The sequence below is a fragment of the Balaenoptera acutorostrata genome, chromosome 13 (assembly GCF_949987535.1).
Source record: "Balaenoptera acutorostrata chromosome 13, mBalAcu1.1, whole genome shotgun sequence".
Classification (NCBI taxonomy): domain Eukaryota; kingdom Metazoa; phylum Chordata; class Mammalia; order Artiodactyla; family Balaenopteridae; genus Balaenoptera; species Balaenoptera acutorostrata.
The window spans coordinates 4,466,201-4,485,850 of record NC_080076.1 but is presented as its reverse complement, the minus strand read 5'-3'; the positions used below and the strand labels follow the sequence as shown (position 1 = coordinate 4,485,850).

General features: G+C 38.3%; 1 protein-coding gene across 4 annotated transcripts in view; it reads left to right on the top strand.

Moving 5' to 3' along the window:
- The window catches only part of ZNF407 (zinc finger protein 407), a 420,134-nt gene that overhangs the window by 24,293 nt on the left and 376,191 nt on the right, over positions 1 to 19,650 (top strand). For all 4 annotated transcript variants that reach the window (XM_057526911.1, XM_057526912.1, XM_057526913.1 and 1 more), the window contains exons 2-3: positions 1,137 to 5,871; positions 11,178 to 11,292. In XM_057526911.1, coding sequence (XP_057382894.1) covers positions 1,197 to 5,871; positions 11,178 to 11,292 — 4,790 coding nt within the window. In that variant the 5' untranslated portion in view covers positions 1,137 to 1,196. The remainder of the gene's footprint in view (positions 1 to 1,136; positions 5,872 to 11,177; positions 11,293 to 19,650) is intronic.

Here is a 19,650-nt window from a genome sequence, read left to right as displayed (position 1 = left end):
ATAAAGACCAATTTATTAATTTTTTCTGTTGTTACTCATGCTTTTGGTGTCATTATCTTATGTATAATTTCTAGTCCCTACTTTTAGCAGAGTCAGAACAACAGCCTTCATTTGGTTTGTCATGGTGACAAAAAAACAAAAAAAAATGGTTAAAATAGTTAAAAATAGTTACCATTAGCTTTGAGGCCATAATACTTGATGAATAATACTTTAAATTAACATCAAATCAAATGGCATTTGGCTGAGAATTCTATTCATGGTGTAAAGTAAATGGAAAATGATATGTTTTAATTGAATTAAATAGCATAATGAAAAATAAATGTTATTGATTTTAAAACATTTTCTTCAATAAAATTCTTCTCCCCCCCGCTAAAATTTACGTTATTAATTCTACTCTATCAGTGACATTTCACCTTAACCTATTAACCTTCAGACAACACAAAATGACTGTTAGATGAAGAAATTGGTGATTGACAGCTGGAACAGGAGTGGCTGTTCATTGGCAACAGTGCTTGAACATGAACCATGATGTGTGATGAGCATATGCATGTTGTTAATTAGGATATACCTAGAAGGATGATACTCAGACTCTTTGCTCTAGGGGAAGAGGATGAAGCAGTTGTTTTAAAATTATGTTTTTTTACACTGGGACTTGGGCTTCTGTTGGGAAGCTAAAGAGGGGGAGGGCTGGCTCCCTGACTTGTATCGCAGCAGTTTGTGTTTAATCTGTTTTACAGAATGGGAGTTCACGGAAATGTACTTTGAAAAGAGGGCTTCTCTGTTTTTTGTTTTTTTTTGTTTTTTTTTAAAGTAGTAAATTGAAATGTACCAGTAAAAAGAATTAAAACATGGGAGTTTTTTTGTAAGCTGGTTGAAAATTACTTTTTCTATCAAAGTGGTGTAGTATTGCTTCCTGAGTCAGCAGTATGACGATGTGGTATGCCCCAAATCTGATTTCATGAATTTCATAAAGGACTTTGCACACGCGATCAAATCCATCTCAATGTAAAGAAGACCTCGAGGCTAATTTTATGATATTTTTCATCTAGTGTGCCACTTTATGTCGACTTTTGGACTAACTTGTGTGTCTTTTCTTTATGTTCAAAGGTTTTATGCCGTTTTTATTTTCTTCCCAGGTTAGGTGTGCCCAGTGAGCCACCCCTGACACGAGAAGCATCATCAGCACTTTATTAGTGATGGATACTGAGAAGAAACCAGAGAATGATGAGGATGACAGTGTAAACAAAGACGCAGAAGACTTGAGAAATAGTTCACCCCAGGATGTAGATTGTGGGCCTGTATCTGAGGTGATAGCAGATTCCTCTGAGAGTTCCACAAGCAAAAGAGGTTTTTTAGAGTCATCAGACTTTGACAGCGCTGTCGTGGAGAACGATGGAAATGAACACGCTTCCAAGAGAATGAAGTTAGCTGAGGCAGAGCCCCTCCAGTCGGGAGAGCTGGGCATCCGTGGGTCAGAGAGGCCTGAGGGCGCCGGCCCGGAAGCGGGTGTCCTGTTGGCGGGGACAGGGGCGGGGGCCCTCCTGAGTGACCCTGATGGAGGCGTGTGTCTTCCTGGTGCCTTCGCCGCCCCCTGCAACGTTAGCCCCACGGACGCTGCTTCTCTGGAAACAGACGCTGAGAAGAAGCCCGCTCAGGAAATGGTTTTCCTTGATCCAGGAAGAGAGCTTCCCTTCTCCCGGAACGAGATGCATGCGAGCGGTACCCTCAGAAGCGTGGATGCAGTTCTGCAGTGCGGCGCGTGTGGTCACTCGTTTGCTTCCCGCTCCGATTTGGAGAAGCACGCCGAGTGTCACGCGCAGCAGCCTGAGGACCACGCGTGCGGCCCCTGTGGCCACAAAGCGGGGAGCAGCGCGGCCTCGCATGTGCATGTCAGGCAGGTGCACGGGCCGCAGAGGGTCTTCTCTTGTGACCTCTGTGGCTTTCAGTGCGTGGAGGAGAACCTGTTGAACGCACACTGTCTCGGCAAAACACATCTCCGGCGTCAGAACCTTGCTGCTCGTGGAGGGTTTGTACAGATCTTAACCAAACAGCCTTTTCCTAAGAAGCCATGTCCCATGGGAACAAAAAGTGTTCGCACAAAGCCAAGAGCGTCTAAGCCAATAGCAAAGAATGGCGGTTCAAAAGGATTACAAAACGTTGGAAGCAAATTTAAAGATTTCAGAGGAAGCATTTCTAAACAAAGTGGAAGTGGCAGTGAGTTGCTGGTTGAAATGATGCCATCCAGGAATTGTTCACCAGAAAAAGTAGAGATTGTTGAAGAAAATGTAACCTCCCTCGATATACCTCGGAATCCCGAAAACCAGAGTAAAAAGTTAGGAGACTCAGTCACCTCAGAGGGTCTCCTAGAGCAATTGGAATCTACCAGAAACACCCTCCAGGCGGCCCACGGTGTCAGTACAGCCTCAAGACCCAGACCTGAGCGGAACATCCTCCTGCTGGGCAACAGCTTCCGACGACGCAGTGGCACTTTCGCCTTACGGGGCCAGGCGAAGAAAAGGTTCACTCTTTTAGGAATTAATAAAAGAGGCACTACTGAAACTCAGAGGCTGTGTTTGAAACACTTTAGAACACAGATGAAAACAAGTGCTGCCGAGTCAACACCTCAGCATGCAGAAACCGGTGGCAGCGTCCAGGGTCTGTGCGTCACGTCCGCAGAGACCCAGGACCTGAAGCAAGACAGGAGAAGCTCCCATCTCCCGTGCTCCTTTGACTCGCTGGCGGTGAGGCCGCCTTCTGACGACCAGGTGTTGTGTACGTGTACAGACTGTGGACACACAGCCACAAACAGGACCGAGTTGGAAATCCATGTGAAGAGGTGCCACGCAGGAGAGATGCAGTCTCAGTGCCAGACGTGTGGCTTTTCCAGTGCGTCCAGGAGGGACTTGGCTGCACACTCGCACAATCACCAGCATCAGCAGACCGCCCCCGGCCTCAGTTGTCAGTGTTGTTCCTTTACTTGCTTGAATGAAATGTACCTGAGAGACCACATGAAGGAAAAGCACAGTAGGGGTTTCCTTTGCACACCTTGTAATCTGTTCTTCTCGTCTGAGAAAGACATGGAGGAACACAAAACAACTGAGAAGCACATTCACTTGTTGGGTCAGCCAAAGACTTCTCAATCATTTAACAATGATTTGGTTTTACAGACTTTACCTTTAAGTACTTTAGAATCAGAAAATACAAAAGATTCTGTGAGTGAGTCAGGAAAAGCAGCTCAGGAAGAACCAGTTCAGTCCAGGGTAAGCCATGGAAATGAAGTAAGACATGCGAATAAGCCTCAGTTTCAGTGTAAGAAGTGTTTTTATAAAACAAGATCTTCCACTGTTCTCACAAGACACATAAAACTCCGCCATGGTCAAGACTATCACTTTCTTTGTAAGGCATGTAATCTTTACTCATTGAGCAAAGAAGGAATGGAGAAACACATTAAGAGAAGCAAGCATCTTGAAAATGCTAAGAAAAATAATATTGGCTTAAGCTTTGAAGAATGTATTGAAAGGGTCTGCATAGGTGCAAATGACAAAAAAGAAGAGTTTACCGTTTCTGGGAATGGAAGGATAGAAGGCCATGTGGAAGGTGTGCAATTCCAGGAGCACGGCTGTCTCGACAAGAGCATGCTCCTTCCCCAGGAACTGCCACAATCTGGTGTAATCACCAAAGAGGCTGAATTAGCTTTGACCACTGCCCCAAAGAGAGGGAGACCTAAAGGTAACATCTCACGGACGTGTTCACATTGTGGTCTTTTGGCCTCGAGTATTACAAACTTGACCGTGCACATTAGACGAAAACACAGTCACCAGTACAGTTATTTATGCAAAGTGTGTAAGTATTATACTGTAACTAAGGGAGACATGGAACGTCACTGTGCCACCAAGAAACATAAAGGACGTGTAGAAATAGAAGCGAGTGGAAAACCAAGTTCAGATATCATTGTTGGCCCGGAAGGGGGTGACCTTGAAGCCTGTAGGAAGAACACCACTTCAGCAGTTTCGGATGTACCTGCCAACGAGTCAGCTGAAGCAGACACCTCCGTTTCGGAAAAGCCAGTACTAGAGCAAGGGAATCCAGTTGAAGTCGACGTTGAGAACGTATTTCATTCTACAGATGGGGAAACTAACGGTCACATTCTTGAGAAAAAGGAACAAATGTCTCTAGAACCAGAGGACCTTATCCATCAGGGCAATGCCTGCTCCCAGGGAGATGACGCAGGTACAGGAGACAACAAATGTGCGCACTGTGAGTTTAACGCTTACTCTTCTGCTTCTCTGGAACTGCACATAAAACGGAAGCATACAAGAGAGTTTGCGTTTTATTGCATGGCGTGTGATTACTATGCTGTGACTCGGCGGGAGATGACCAGGCACGCAGCAACAGAAAAACATAAGATGAAAAGGCAGTCTTACCTGAACTCTTCTAACGTAGAAGCCAGTTCTGCAGAAATGTCCAGAACCATCATTATTCCTGAAGGGCAGCATCAGCAAAGTTCTGAAGAATTTCAGATAATTTCAGACCAACCCTCTGAAACTCTCAAAACTAGAAATGCTGCTGATTGTTCTATTTTGGATGAGAATACTAATTTAGATATGTCCAAAGTACTCTGCGCTCCTGGCTCTGTAGAAGTTGAGACTGAGGAAGAATCTAATCTCAGCGAAGATCATTCCTTTTGTGAAGCTTTCCAGCTGCCCCTTGCCAAGGATAAAGTTATGAAACCGGAGGAGATGGTGTCCCTTAATATTTCCTCTAATTATGGCTCCCCAGGCAACTTTCAGAATGAAAATTCAGGAAGCTCAGCTTTGAATTATGAGACAGCAAAGAAAAACCACAGTATGTTGAATGACGTCAGTGATCCAAACACACATTGCAAGAGTGATGGCGGAAACGTAGGGGACAAGGCAGATAAAGTCCTTGGCAAACGTGTGCGCCCCGGAGCTCTAGAAGGAGAGCATTCGGCTGAGAGCACCGTGCTGAGAGTGAGTGGAGAAGCGCTCAACCTGGGTAGCAGTGGTCAGAACAAAGTTGGAAGCGTGCAGAGTTCAGGGGATTTGAAAGATGTGCCAGAAGATCCCGCTGCAGAGAATAAGGAGGTTCTGATGAATTCCCAACATGAAAGTGAAATAGTTTTGGAAGAGGATGGTCCAGCTTCTGATAGCACCGTTGAAAATACTGATGTTTATGAAACTATAATCAGTATTGATGATAAAGGACAAGCCGTGTACAGTTTTGGCCGCTTTGATTCTTCCATCATAAGGATAAAGAACCCCGAGGATGGGGACCTGTTAGACCAGTCTGAAGAGGGGCTTATAGCAGCAGGAGTGAGAATGAGTGCGTTGCCCTTAAAGGACTGTGCTCAAGGTGTGAAAAAGAAGAAATCCGACAGCGGTTCCTTTGCGGAATCCACACGAATTCGTTGTGATGATTGTGGCTTCTTAGCAGATGGTTTGAGTGGACTGAATGTTCACATAGCCATGAAACATCCTACAAAAGAGAAGCACTTCCACTGTCTGCTGTGTGGAAAGTCCTTCTACACGGAGAGCAACCTCCATCAGCATTTGGCCAGTGCTGGTCACATGAGAAATGAACAGGCCAGTGTCGAGGAGCTTCCCGAGGGAGGGGCCACCTTTAAATGTGTCAAGTGTACAGAGCCCTTTGATTCTGAACAGAATTTATTTCTGCATATTAAAGGGCAGCATGAGGAACTGCTCCGAGAGGTGAATAAGTACATAGTGGAAGACACTGAGCAAATCAACCGCGAGAGAGAGGAAAATCAGGGGAACGTTTGCAAGTATTGTGGGAAGATGTGTCGCAGTAGCAATTCGATGGCATTCCTAGCACACATCCGCACTCACACAGGTATGTAAAGTGCAGCAAACCTCTCTTTACCCACCAGGTGCAGAGGAGTGACAGAGTTCGGACATTTGTTCCCACCCGAATGTGGAGTCCTTAACTGCATTTGCCAGTCGGCCTCCACCCGGTTCACCTCCCACTGCCCCGTGGCTCTGGACGCTGCCATAGTCTTTGTTGACACTTAACATTTCTAAAGGTAATTAATTGAGCCTTAGTGATTCCAAAGGCACGATGTTTGGCAGATTTCTTTTATCAAGAAGCCTGGTCCCTCTGATGGCGTTTGTTAAATTCCTGTCTCTCACAGCCTTTCAGTTGTCTCTAAGTCCTAGTTGTTTGGTTTTCCAGGGTGTCTATTAAGTGGCACTTTGGGTTTCAGAGGACATATTAAGTGGCTTTTGAGGAGTGGAATATGAAACTTTTCTTACAGTTTTAGGGATTTAAATGTATTCATTGCCAGATAGTTTATATCCCAAAGTGTAACTCCCAGGCAACAAGATTGTGCTTTCAAGGATCAAAATTAGCCAACACTTTTCAAAGTTAATATGTCCTGGGGATTTGGTTTGCATGGAGGTAGCACTTGATTTAGTTTCTGTGCTGTCACATGTAGTGTTCCATTTTAATGTTCAATTTTAGGTAGAAATTTTTTTAAAAAACTTTTTGTGGAAAATACATAAGCCACTATTCTAAATTTATGTAAAAATTCGCTGCACTGTTTCTATAAACCTGCCATACATTCTTTATTTTAAATGGACAGCTTTTCTAAATCATTGTGCTCTGCTTAGACAAGTTCTGTCTCCATGGTTGAATTTATGAGTGGATTTGAATAATAAATTCACATTTCAATGAACATATTTTTATTAAAACTGTAAGGTTTATTTTACTGTACTTTTAAATAATGGCTTATTATTAAAGCTATACTTTAAATTCATGCAGTTTTTGAAACTTAGTGCACGGTTACAAGGAGGAAGACAAAAGGGTATGAAACATTATTAATAGTTTAGGGTGATTAAAGATAGATAAAAGTTTTTCGTTGAAGAAAGTAACAGGGCAACCTGCATAAGATTAATCTAGGTAAATATAAACATTGTACTCTTGGTCCCAGCTCTTCCCATGTAGTAGAACCACTCCTGGAGAGTAAGGTCGAATACTTATTTGTTGGCCTTATTAATACCTCTGTCGGTACCGTGTTGCCGCTCACTTTCTGAAATGATATGGTTTTAGAAATCAGGCTCGTTCATGTGTGCAGAAAATAGGTTCTTTCTTAACATGCCCTCTTAAGGCAGATAAAACTGAATAAAACTAAGAGGAAGATGCTAATGGAGCTCTTTTTAGAATTCTTTATGCAACTGTCTGGTCAAGACATGTTGCTTATAATTGATGTGTCCATTACTTGAATTCTCTTGTAATTATAGTCAATAAGTCTTGTAAATGTGTTAAAGCTCACTAAAAGCATACAAATTCAAGAACAGAGTAAGGCTAATAATTTAAAATAATCAATGTAGGCATTTCAGCACTTAATTTCCCTTGTGTGTTGATAGCTGATCATTCTTAATCCATTAAGATTTATTTAGTCGTTTACAATGCAAAATAGGTTTGCACTGGTCACTTGTGCCATTTGAAAATGTCCACCAGGTTAAGTGCAGAATGTAGTCCATTAGTCTTCCTTGACTATATGTATTAATTGCATTTAAAATCAAGTTAATGTGGATGTGAAAGTGAGGTAACTATCAATATGTGACAGAGTAACCCTACTTATATAAGTTACATCATTGATTGTAACATTTAGTAAAAGTTAGCATACTTTTTAACATCTCCTGTTGGCTTATCAGCAAGTACATTTTTATTGGGTTCTGAGGCACCACAAAGAGCACTCTTCCTGAGTCCCCAGTGCCAGCCTGCATTTCAATTTTGCAAGTCATTTTTTGGGGGGAGGTTGCTCTCCAGGTTTTAATCCAAGGTTTTTTTTTGTTGTTGTTGTTGTTTTCCTGGGGTCATCTTAAAATGAATTGCTTCTCTGATACTTTGCTTATGTCCATGAAATAGTAATTCAGGGACTGTTATTAATGGTTAACTGGAAAAGGGCTTATTCTTCCAATCCCTGTTTTCATATTTTGTGATTTACTATATGTTTTATGTAACCTTTTCTTCCCATTCTTAACACGATAAAAGCAGCACTAGAAGAAACAAATGAGTTTTGGTTATCAAGGATTGTGGGAAAAAAGCCTCCCAGAGTTTTCCTGAGTGCTCGCTGGTGTGAAGCCATCCGCATGACCAGAAAGAGCAGCGTCTCCTTTCCCTTTGCGTTAGTAATACAGGAAAAGCTGTTCATTTTCTCTCCGGCATTGTTCTGGTAGTTAGAGCTTTAATTTCCTATACCAGAGGTCATTAAGTCGGAAGACTGTCTGAAGCCCTTAACTTCCTGTTCAGAGCGTGCTGGTCCCTGGCGCTAATTGGAAATGTCCACACGTGGGAGAACGTTAGGGCTGGTGGTGTTTGTACCTTAATAAGTGACGGTTTAGAAGCCAGATCAGCTTGGGAAGAGGCGGTTAGGGGGAGTTAGTGCGTCGAGTTTAAGCGCAGTGAGGGCAGGGGCTCTGCTTTGCTCACTGCTTCACCCCCATGTGGCGCTGGCTTTCAGTGCTGTTTGTTGAATGAAGGAGTAAACAGATGAGCAGAGGAACCAGTGAAGTGTTCAGTGTAGGGAGGCTTGTGGAGTGGAGAAGCGTTAATTAGATAATGGGTTATATCCATCTTACTTGATTCTTTAAGACCTAAAGTCTTCTTTTGATTCTTTAAGTGTCAGTGTCACGTCCATGTATGCATAGCAGTTGGCAGTGAATGAAGTTGGGGAAGGCCAGTGCAGGCCTGAGGGGGAGGCTTTGTTTTTAAAGTCTCTGGAATTCTTCAGGTAACATTGCGAGGTGCCAGAGAGCTAGAGACCCTCTTCCATTTTTCCCTTTCAGAAAACCTCACAGGCCAAATTAAAACAAAACAAAACAAAAACTACTGAGGGTAATGCTGTCGCATGGAGTGGGACTATTTAAAATAATATTGACAGTTTATAATAGTCTCAATATGCCTGAGAGACAAATTTAGAAATATATGGTTTTACACATTTTGCCTTAAAAGTACTATGCCTGGATTCATTTTGGAATGGGCCTAGCAGGCTTAAAAATGGAAACGCTATCAGTTAGGAAAAAAAAAAAGGGACATTTCTTGTTTTCTTATACAGAAAAATGTTACCCCTAGTCCCACAGTATTAGAATTTTTATGGCCAGAAACGAGATGTTAACACATCTCTGCATGTAAGATACAAAAAGTAGTCAGGGCCTCCGTGATTTCTACATGGAAACAGTCAACAGGGTGACTCGTGGACGTGTTGTCAGCACGCCAGCAGTGATGGCTGAAACCCGAAGGCACTGCGGTTTCCACCAGGGGGCCACGGGCAGTCCACTGAGAGCGCTGCAGGTCTGTGTCCGGCGCCCGTGGCCCGTGTGCCGCCGCACAGAGGAACGCACACCCCGTAGTGCAGAGCGAGCACACAAGGGCTTGAGTCACGAGGTATTTTGGATCCTTTCACCAAAATTGTAATAATACACGTGTTGAGAGAGCTTTATCTTCTTCGTTTAGAGTCCTGATGTTATTGTTGATTAATAATTTCCTAATTACCTTTAATGCAGTGTGATTTAAAGTGCAGGTAAATTGGTTCTTCTCACTCTTTTCTTTTACAAGTCCCTTTATAGAATGCTGTGTCAAGATGAAATGTTTCAAAGTAGTGATAGGCTTAGTTTTATCAGAATCATTTAAATAAACTGTAGTTTCTGATGTGACTGATAGAATGTGATTGCTGTAAGCTGCAGTCTCAACCTGCTTTTGACGTTTAAACATATAAAGCTGACTAGATATAACCATTCAGGTGCTAAATATATTTTACCTCTACTTCTAACAGTAGAAATGGAAGTATTAGAAGATCTGGCTTCATTGTCTTTGAACTGTGAAATATTCAACCTTGTCTGCCCGTGCTTAGTACTGTTGACTTTTTTATTTCTGTTAGAAGATTAAAATTAAATGCTTCACTTTTTTTGTCAGCTTTTGGGAATTAAATTGAAATTTAAGACTCTAAAATTTTTTACTGAGTGCTTCAATTTCAACAGAGTATTCTTGGAGGATTTTTTTTCAAGGGCATTGTGCAAAGTTCCATTGATCAAAAATGATTTACTGCAACATTTTTATTTGAGCTCTTTTTGTATATTTATTAAAGTTCACATATTTCATATTCTGTCTAACTATATTAGAAGAGGTACTTCACCAAGTAGGTACTAAACATGCTATGAAAAATTTGGAAACATTGTACCAATTTTAAACTGTTTTTTTTTTTATGATTTTATTTTCTTGAGGATTTAAAGGTGAGAATTAGAAAATGGTATATACGTGTTACACTTTGAAAGAGTGTTGCTTCTTGTTAATATGGGTACTGATTATCAATTAGTAACTATGTTCCAGTTAGAATCTACCTATTACTGACAATAAGTTTGTGGACTCTGAAATAATTTTGTCTCCTCATTTTTGAGTATAGATTAATCTTATTTCTTTATGAAATAAAAAAATTGTTGGTACTGTGCCTTTTATGTTGAAATATTTGTTCTTGAAATCAACAATAGCCAAAATGTCAGTAATTCTGATTTGCTGAATCATCACAGATTTTTGGCTCTAAAATGATCATAAAAGCAAGTAATTTATCCACTATATATTCTTATATTTTATGGTATTAAAAGAGTAATATCGTGAATAATTTGGGATAAATGTTAGAAAAAGAACTGAAATTTTAATGTGAAAAAATTCAAAGCTGTAGAAATATGAGGGAACGGGGATGTGGCCACTGAGAAATTTATTTGATAATAAATATATTTTAAAAAAATATCAGCTACTCTGTATACATTTATGTTTTAAAAATGTTCCATTTAAAATGTTAAATGACTTTTAAAGCTATTTTTGTGAATTGTAAGAAAAATATTTGAAATTATGTAGCTCATCTCATCTGCTTAGTACTGCTCAGGTGTATCACCTTTGACTTTAAATTTTAGAAATGTTATTGAAAGTTAGAAATACTCATTGGAACATTAAAGTCTTCTTGGTGGAATAATTGTGGAATGCATGTCTGTTCAAGTTAGAAAGGAATGCAGGTATTCCATTTTGGGGACAGAAATTTGTAATTAGATTATAAGTATGATTTAAGATCTGGGCCTCTTTTAGAACTTTATCAGTAATGTATTATTCAAATTCAAATCATACTTTATGTTAAATTTATTTAGGATCAAAACCATTCAAGTGCAAGATATGCCATTTTGCAACAGCTCAGCTTGGCGATGCCAGAAACCATGTCAAAAGGCACCTTGGGATGAGGGAATACAAGTGTCATGTCTGTGGGTGAGTAAATTGAAACCGTCTCTACCGTGGTGAACCAGGAAGCATGTGCAGGATATCCATTGTTTCAGAATTCAAAACGGATACGAGTAAGAGTGGCTAAAATTATGCATGCGTATCCTTCTTTCCATTGTTATGGTAAATTCCTTAAACACAGTTATGACATTCTTCTCCCACTTCTAATCCTGTACTGAAGATGAGCAATTTTATGGGCTACAAGGTCAATTTGAACCTGTAATCTGTAAATTGACTAAATTATAGGATGTTCATTCATATTGCCAGAGAGAAGTGTAAATTCCATTTAAAGACATAAAAAAATACATAATATAGCTTTAGGATTGTATATGTATGTATTTTTTTTTCTTTTGCTATACTGTTTTAATTTTAATCACATTAATGGTTCTTTGGATACATTGGACACATTCTATAAGGAAAAAAACAGAAAAAGATTTAATTTCAGAGAACTGATTATTGCAGGGATGAAGCTTAAAAAACCAGTGTATAATGTAGGTTTTTGTGTAATGTTATTTCAAAACTTGTTGTTTTCCTGTTTTAGTTAATGGCTCTTTCCTCTAAAGAATCATTCACAATGTTTAATTGTCACTCAAATGTGTTGCAATGAGACGCCTTAATGCAACACTAATTAATTTAGCAGAAATGTTTTAAAGGTTTTAAAATGCCATGACATCTATGGTATATCATAGGACATTCAGAGCTGGATTTTAATACCTTACTTCTGATTAAAAGTATATTTTAATGCTGTTATGCTAGAGAAATTAACTAATAAGTGCATCATATAAAAACACTTTATGTGAAACCTGGGGAACCTGCAGTTCTCATGGTTAATTCACAAAACACTTCAGATTCAATTAAATTATGCAATGTGCACATGTTATATTAGGTTTATTTTTTCAGTGGAAGATTCTTTTGGTTAGCACTACTGTGTAAATGTCTTTTAAGTCAAAAACAGTTTCTGTTTTTTGATGGACTGTACATTTCATCCCAGGATGCAGTTGCATTTTTTGACCCTTAAGATAGTTTTACAAATAACTTTGCAAGCAGTTTTATTAACCATGGCCTGTGATTTATTCATTGGCAGAATTGATGGTTCAGTGACTTGGAGCTAAAGTAAATGAAGATGAACCTTTGCCCTAAAGCCCCCTGAAGATCAGTGGGAGAATGAGTTTTGTTGCTACTGATTTTAGCTGCAAGTGTCGAGTGCCACATGGTTCATTTAATTGCTCCAGGTCTTGGAATTTCAAAAGATACCTCATGTATTGTTTTTACCATGTGAGTTATAGGAAAGAGGAAGGCCCTGACTCCAATGAAAATTTGTGCTATGACAATAAGCAGTTTCTTCTTCGTTTCTGCAAAATAAGTAAATAATTTTTGCATACTATGTTATTAGAAACCTAATTCCATTCATTTTTTATTAGCGTTACCAAAACCTGGAAAGAAAAGAAGAAACTTTCAGAGAGCAGTTTCTGACATATGTAGCGTCAAAAACAATGTCTGATTGACTGGCTTTGGTTGTGTGATTTGAGCAGTGCACACTTGCTTAGCTCATTGCTTAGCATGTACAACTGGCATGTTGTACTAATGGTTTATATAGTGATTCCCAAGTAAAGAATTATAAGTACACATAGCTATGTTGAGTTTTATACGGCTGTCAGAGAGGTCTACGTGTGTGTGTACACATAGAAAAAGCAATCTAGATTCCCAAATTGTATCTCTTAAAATTACAATAGTCGTTGAATTTTATTTGACCAAGAAATAATAGTTCTCTTAATTTTTTTATGTGAATTTGATTTAAAAGTCACATAACAGTTATTTGTACAGGGTAGATATTTTTACAGTGAAGCTAAAAATTCTGAAGAATTTCAGTAAACTGCAGAATGCCTATCGACCTATGTAGTTGACACAGAACAATAATGAGTTAAATACCCTTTGATACTAAAGAAAAAGTATCATAGGTTGTTCTGTATTCCGTGTGTTTCAAAGGGATAGAGCAGAATGTAGGTTAAAAATTAAAGTAAGAAACGTTAAAAAAAAGAGAGAATTGGCTATCAGATTAGTGGCAGTAGAGAGCACTGGTACATTAACATTACTGACAATGTCAATTCATTATCATTGATGGCTAAATAATCTTAGAAATGCTCAGTGGACCTATTAGTTCCTGAACGTAAGCAGCTCATGCTGCATTTCTTCATTAGCTGTAATTGCTATAAATTTTACCTTTTAAAAAATCATGCTTTAAAAGGTGAAGTGATCTTTCAGGAACATTAACTCTATAATTTTGTCACAAACAGAAGGTCTCGCACTATGTTTTCTTTTCTTCAGTAGTTAGTATCTTAGTGTCTGTTTTAGAATTTTACTAATAACCCCTTCACTGTTTGAGTTTTAAGAAATAAACGGTTTTTCAAACAGTTCTGTTAGAGTAATAATATATGAAAACAGTGGGGCAGGCACATTTTTAAAGTGAAATTATTACTCACAGTGTTGTACTATTTTTCCTTAGTAACCTCTTGAAAAAATCTAATATTCTATGGTGAAATTGATGAAAACAACAAACAGTACATTTTGTTGAAAAGACCTCAGTATTAATGTTGCAGTTTATTTGTAATTGTATGACTTCTTTTTCATATCTTTAAGATTTTAGATGCTCATCAAATATGTATCATATATTATTTACTAAGGCTTAATTTAAGGGTTGTGCATTAGCTACTCCTTTAATAAAAACTGCCTTTTAAACTTTTATTTCAGTTGTTTGAACCTACACTGATCTTCTTTGAATTTATAAGCTCAATTTTAAGATCTCTCTGTCCCCCTCATTGGCAAATCTTAGCTACAGTATATCATGGATTTAAGTTACCTGACCAAAGAGGCTGAATGTATTGTATTCGATGTCTAATTCCTAATGCTAGCTGGGATTCAGAATTCAAGATTTAAGTTTTGTTTACCCATGGTTTACATGCTTATGTCAGGGTATAGGTTTCAAAAATGTATTGCTCTGCACTTCCTGTTTTAAGAACATGTTATAGATGACTTCATTTAAAAGCCTTTCATTTTACTTTCACTTTTAGGAGGAACACTTTTTGAATTACAGTTTCTTAATGTTTTTCTTACTTCTGAGCATGACCTCAAGAGGAACTTTATAGAATATAGGTGAATTTATATTTAGCACTTGATGGATAGTTAACATGAAAATGTGCTGTGGGTTGGACATAGGGCTTAGTGGGGGAGAAAATAAAAAATAATAGAAAGCACCTTATATAGAAGTTAATAATTTTGTTGGGAACATATGTTTAAAAATAGGTAAACACATTTTTACTAAGTCTGTGATCTTTACCTTTGCTATTTTTCAGTAGTCAAGAACTTAAAAATTTCAGTGGCTTAAGAACACCATTGTGGAAGCCATGTTTTGTTAAATTCATTTACATTTATTTTAATAATCTCTTCCTCCGTGTGTGTACACACATACACACACACACTAGTGTATATATAATACTCTCCGTAATAAATAGTATTTAAGCAGTGCTGTGTTTTAGTGTACAACTTAATTAGCAGTCGTTTCATTTGTTGATCTCAGTTTCATCAGATTGTTTATCTCATGTTTATTACCCCATTGTACAGATGGTAAACCTGAGAGTAAAAGTATTTTTAGTGATGGAGTTAAATTATGGGCTAGTAATGGTAGACCACTGTTTCCTTCCTTTTAACTGTACCTTTTCTTTATTTCTCTGCTTTTGTAATATCTGTTGTTTTAGTTACTGATTTTAATTTGTACTTATTTTTTTTCTCTCTAGGTTGTTTTCTCTAGCATGTGATAGCTGTAACTTCCAGCCCCCAGCCACTTTTGTTTTCTGCTTTTGCTCAGACTTACATTATTCTAAAAAATTGCTTGCACTGTATTTCATTTTAATATTCTGGTATTCAGTCTCTTTCTCTCTTTCTCTTTTTTTGGTCTCTCTCTGTTTCACTTTTCTCATATTAAAGTGTTGTTTTAAATAATTTTATTATTTTTCCGCATTGTTCTTTATGTGTTGATAATTTATTGCACTTGAGTTGTTACAAATTGAACGTGTTAGTATCATAGAAATAAGTGCCTAAAAAAGTGAAGATTTTATTGTCTTTCCATTAGGATGAGAGGGGTAAAGTTGATCATCTTGGGTTATGGTTTTTGTTTTTCATTACTAGTTACTACAAAAAAAGACTAAGTAGAAAATTAGTAAGTAGCCTGTGATTTCAGTAAACCTGGGAAATGATACCTAACTTTTGTATGCCATTATTCACAAAAACCCCAGTATGCATGATTTAGGGGTTATGTTATTTTCTGATGCTTTCCCTGTGTCTAGTCTTGAATCTTGTATATAAACAGTTGAGTAGTACTTACCTAATCAGGAGAGAATAGAGCATTTACTAAATCTGTCACCTCTCGGTTCATGAAAAGATTCTAGACATTTTCTATTGTGTATTAATGTGCTTATGAACTGTTTATTCATAGTTGGTTTAAGAAACCTTAAATAGAAAGTTACTAATGCAGCAAAACTCTTTTTTTGTGTGTGTGTGGCATTACCTAGTTTTTGTGCATTAGAAGGGATCTCTATGTAGATGATTATAATGTCACTTTCTGACCTTTGCAGCTTGAATAATTGTAAATCATTGCTTCATAACGTGTCAGAGAATGTCTGTACTAGGCAATTAAATGGCAGAATATAATAGACCAAATTATTGCCTGTCATGTTTTCAACAACACAGTTAGTATTTGAGTTACACTTAATCATTACGTGCATTAGCAACTTCATTGGAATCCAGCTTCAGGCTGAGCATGAAATACATTACATTATTTAAACCTCTAATGGTACAAGTCATTTATTTGTGTTGAAGTGTACAACATGCAGAGTTTCATAAAGCAAGGAACACTTGAGAGCTTAATTTATCCAAATCAAAGTCTAAATGCAGATAAACACAAGTGGCAAAAATTAGTAATTTTTATGGGCTGGAAATATTTAAAAATACATGGTTGTGCGTAATTTTAGGCAGCAGGAATAAATTAAAATCACTATTTTTAGTCTGCTCTGAGAACTAAAGCTGTGTATACCTAAATCATTAAGAGCACCATGGGACTGCATTTTTAGCTGAACAATTAATTACAGCCATCATATCTACAGATGTATCCAAATAAAATAAGTTTTTGGTTTGGCTAGTTGTTGTGGTTAAAGAGACATAGAAAAAAAGACATAGATAGAAAAAGTTTGTTTTATATCATGTCATAAATTATGCATGCAACCATACAAAGGGCAGCATCTCTCAATTTTATAAAAAACATCAAAACTAACATGAAAATACTCTTGTTATAAAGGATGTGTTACATATTTTATCTCTATAATATTTTAATGCTTTTTGTTTAATGGTATATTTTTGTCTTTAGTTTGAAAATTTAAAAATCCCACATAATGCTGTCTCTCTTCCTGTCAGTGAGGAATACCAAATGTACATTTTTAGTTTATTCCTCTGATGTTGAAGTCCTTGAAATACCATTTAAATACTGAATGGATGTTATTTTATATTTTTTATAAACAAATCACTTTTTATTTTGAAAATCTAGGAGATATCTTGGTTATTATATTAAAATAAAATACACTTTTTCTCAGATACAATTTAGGATATTTTTTAGTGAACTGCTTTGTAAATCCAGGAGAGAGTCTGGGGTATGGTTAGGATAACGGGGAAGAAACAGAAGAAACTGCTTCCCGCCTCTCCTCACAGGGAGAGGAGGGCATCTTCGTCACCACCATATCCTGTGCTCCTTTTTTGTGATAGTGTTTTCTTGAATTTTTGCCTTGGAAGAGTAGGGTCATAGATTTATTCCAAGGCAGTAAGTGTGATCAGCTTATAAGAAAATAGAAATAAAATATACATTGTCATTTGTTGGTGTTGTAGTTGAAAACATTGGCCTCTGTCTCTAAGGTCTTTCCAGTGAAAAGGTCTTATCTCAGTGACTTAAGTAATTTTTGCTTTATTTTTATTTTAAAATGTTCCATGGTGACTTTAAAATTCTATTGTGGAATCACAGGATTCTTTAGCCCTCCTGATCCCAGGAGTGAAATACAGGAGGGCAGCTACTCCTCTGGTTTCCTTTGCCTGTCCTGTGATTTTTTTTTTTTTTTTTTAATTGTTAACCTGTTTTCTCCCTCCCTCTTCCTGTTCATGTGTTTCTGAAAGTCCTTTACTTTCTACAGGGTTTTGCTCTTTGATTTGTCTGAGACTGAATAAGAGGAGGTGTTGGAAATGTAGATAGGAGGGAAGTACAACCATTGATTCAGGTATTCATTCATTTCCCATTGGGCAGATTCTTGACAGTTTCCTCTTCAAGTAGGCCCAGGTGGTGCAAGGGCCCTGCGGTCACGTGCTCCAAGTAGGAGAGACAGACTCAGAGGCAGACTACAGGGGACAGAGCAGGGGATGGTGGTCCACAGAGGAGGGGTGCCCAGCTCTGCTTGGGAGCAGCAGGAAAGGCTTCATTCAGAGGATAGTGTTGAGTTGGTTCTCGAAGGATGAGGAGGTATTTATACACAAGGCAAAAAAGGACACTTTTTTATTAGAGGGAACAAAAGAGCAAAAGTAGTGAAGTATGGAATAGCATGGCATATGAAGAACACTGCGAGAAATTCCTGGAGTTGAAGTGCTTAGAAGGGGTGAAGCGGGGGATTTTTTTAATATTAAATATTTATGGAGCATCAGTCTGTGCTGTTAGTCTTTAGGGTTAAAAGATCAAAACGATATCTGCTGCAAATGGATGGAGAAAGCTCAGGTAAAGAAATGCCCAAGTCTTTTCTGAATCTTCAATTCAAAAAATGTTTCATCAGCTAGGTAGCGTGATGTGATGGTGAGTGGGGGTTAGGCAGGCAGCCAGGGGCAGCCCATTCCAGGCAGGGCTTTGGGGAGGTTCAGCCAGGAGCGTGGCGAGCTCAGGAGCCGCAGGGACTTCAGCTCTGCCTGAGGTGGGATTGTAAAGGAAGAGGCAGGTGGCAGGGCCGGATCACAAAACTATGCCATGCTACGGTGCTGAATGCTGGCCTTTTCCTCTGCTTTCCATCACTTTTTTTTTTTTTTCTTGTCCGACTTTCTTCCTAGTTTTCTAGACTGTGAATAAGCAGTGAAGGGAGGAAATAGAGAGCCTGGCAGGAAGTGAATTACTACTTCAGAATGAAGGGGCATGGGGAATTGGCCGTGGGGAATTATTTTAAAGAGAATTTCATTGTTCACAATTTTAATTAGGAATGCTGTTGATTGTGGATAACTGTAATGGAAACAGGTTAATACCGGTTCCATATAACCTAATGCAGCATAGTTCCGAATGATAATGACAAGGACACACAGTTACGTGGCCATACCGCAGATGTCCGCATGCAACTGATACATTGAAAACGGACGTTAGAGTTGTTTCCATACACAGTTCATCTGGCAGGGCAATGTAAATTGGGACAGGAAGCCATCAATTAAAGAAAAAAAATATATATATATATACTGTTTCGTAATGGGTATTATTCTCCTACTTCTTAGTCCTTGGGTATGTAAATGGTTTCTGTTTCTATGGGTTCTGTCTCCATACCCGTTGTTCACTTTCACTCATCCCTGGAGCTCCTTTATTCCCCTCGCTGCCACTTGCTTTAGCATTTTACCAAGAATGAGTATAAGGTCTTTGTTATCTACGTATTTAGAGTGCCAAGTAAGAACAGTTCCAAGCACTGTTTAATGCTACTCTGTAGGTATATGAATTTTTAGAAAATTATTTTGGGTTTGCTATTCCCTTTCAATTTTAAAAAGTACTGTTTACTGCTGAGGAGCTATAGGAGTATACTGAGCTGGACCAAAGGATGGTTGTTTTGAAGGACTGATAAATGGTTAATTAGCATCATAAATACACTGTCAGCTTTACATGTGGTTCATGGGGAGCTAGAAGATTCTTCCTGTAAAATCTGGCTAACTGTAAGATCTTCCCTCCTAATCTATTTTAGAAATGCTATTGTAAGTGAAAATGGTCTCATGTTGTTAACACATCTGATAATTTTTGCGATCATATTAGCAAATAAGTATGATTTTTTTTTTTTACATTGTGGGCAGTCAGTGCTTCCAAACCTAAATTTGCACTAGTCTGAAAATTTGCCATGTGTTTAAATGTTAAAGAGACAGACAGTGGACAGATAAAGAAATTTGGGTCAAGAGCTTAAGAGACTTTACACAAATGTAGATAGGAACCCAGGACTTCTGACTCTGGGGTTGATGTTATTTCTATTATATCCTGCTGGCATTCTGTTTAGTCTTAATATCTCTCTTAAACTTCTGGTTTCACGAATT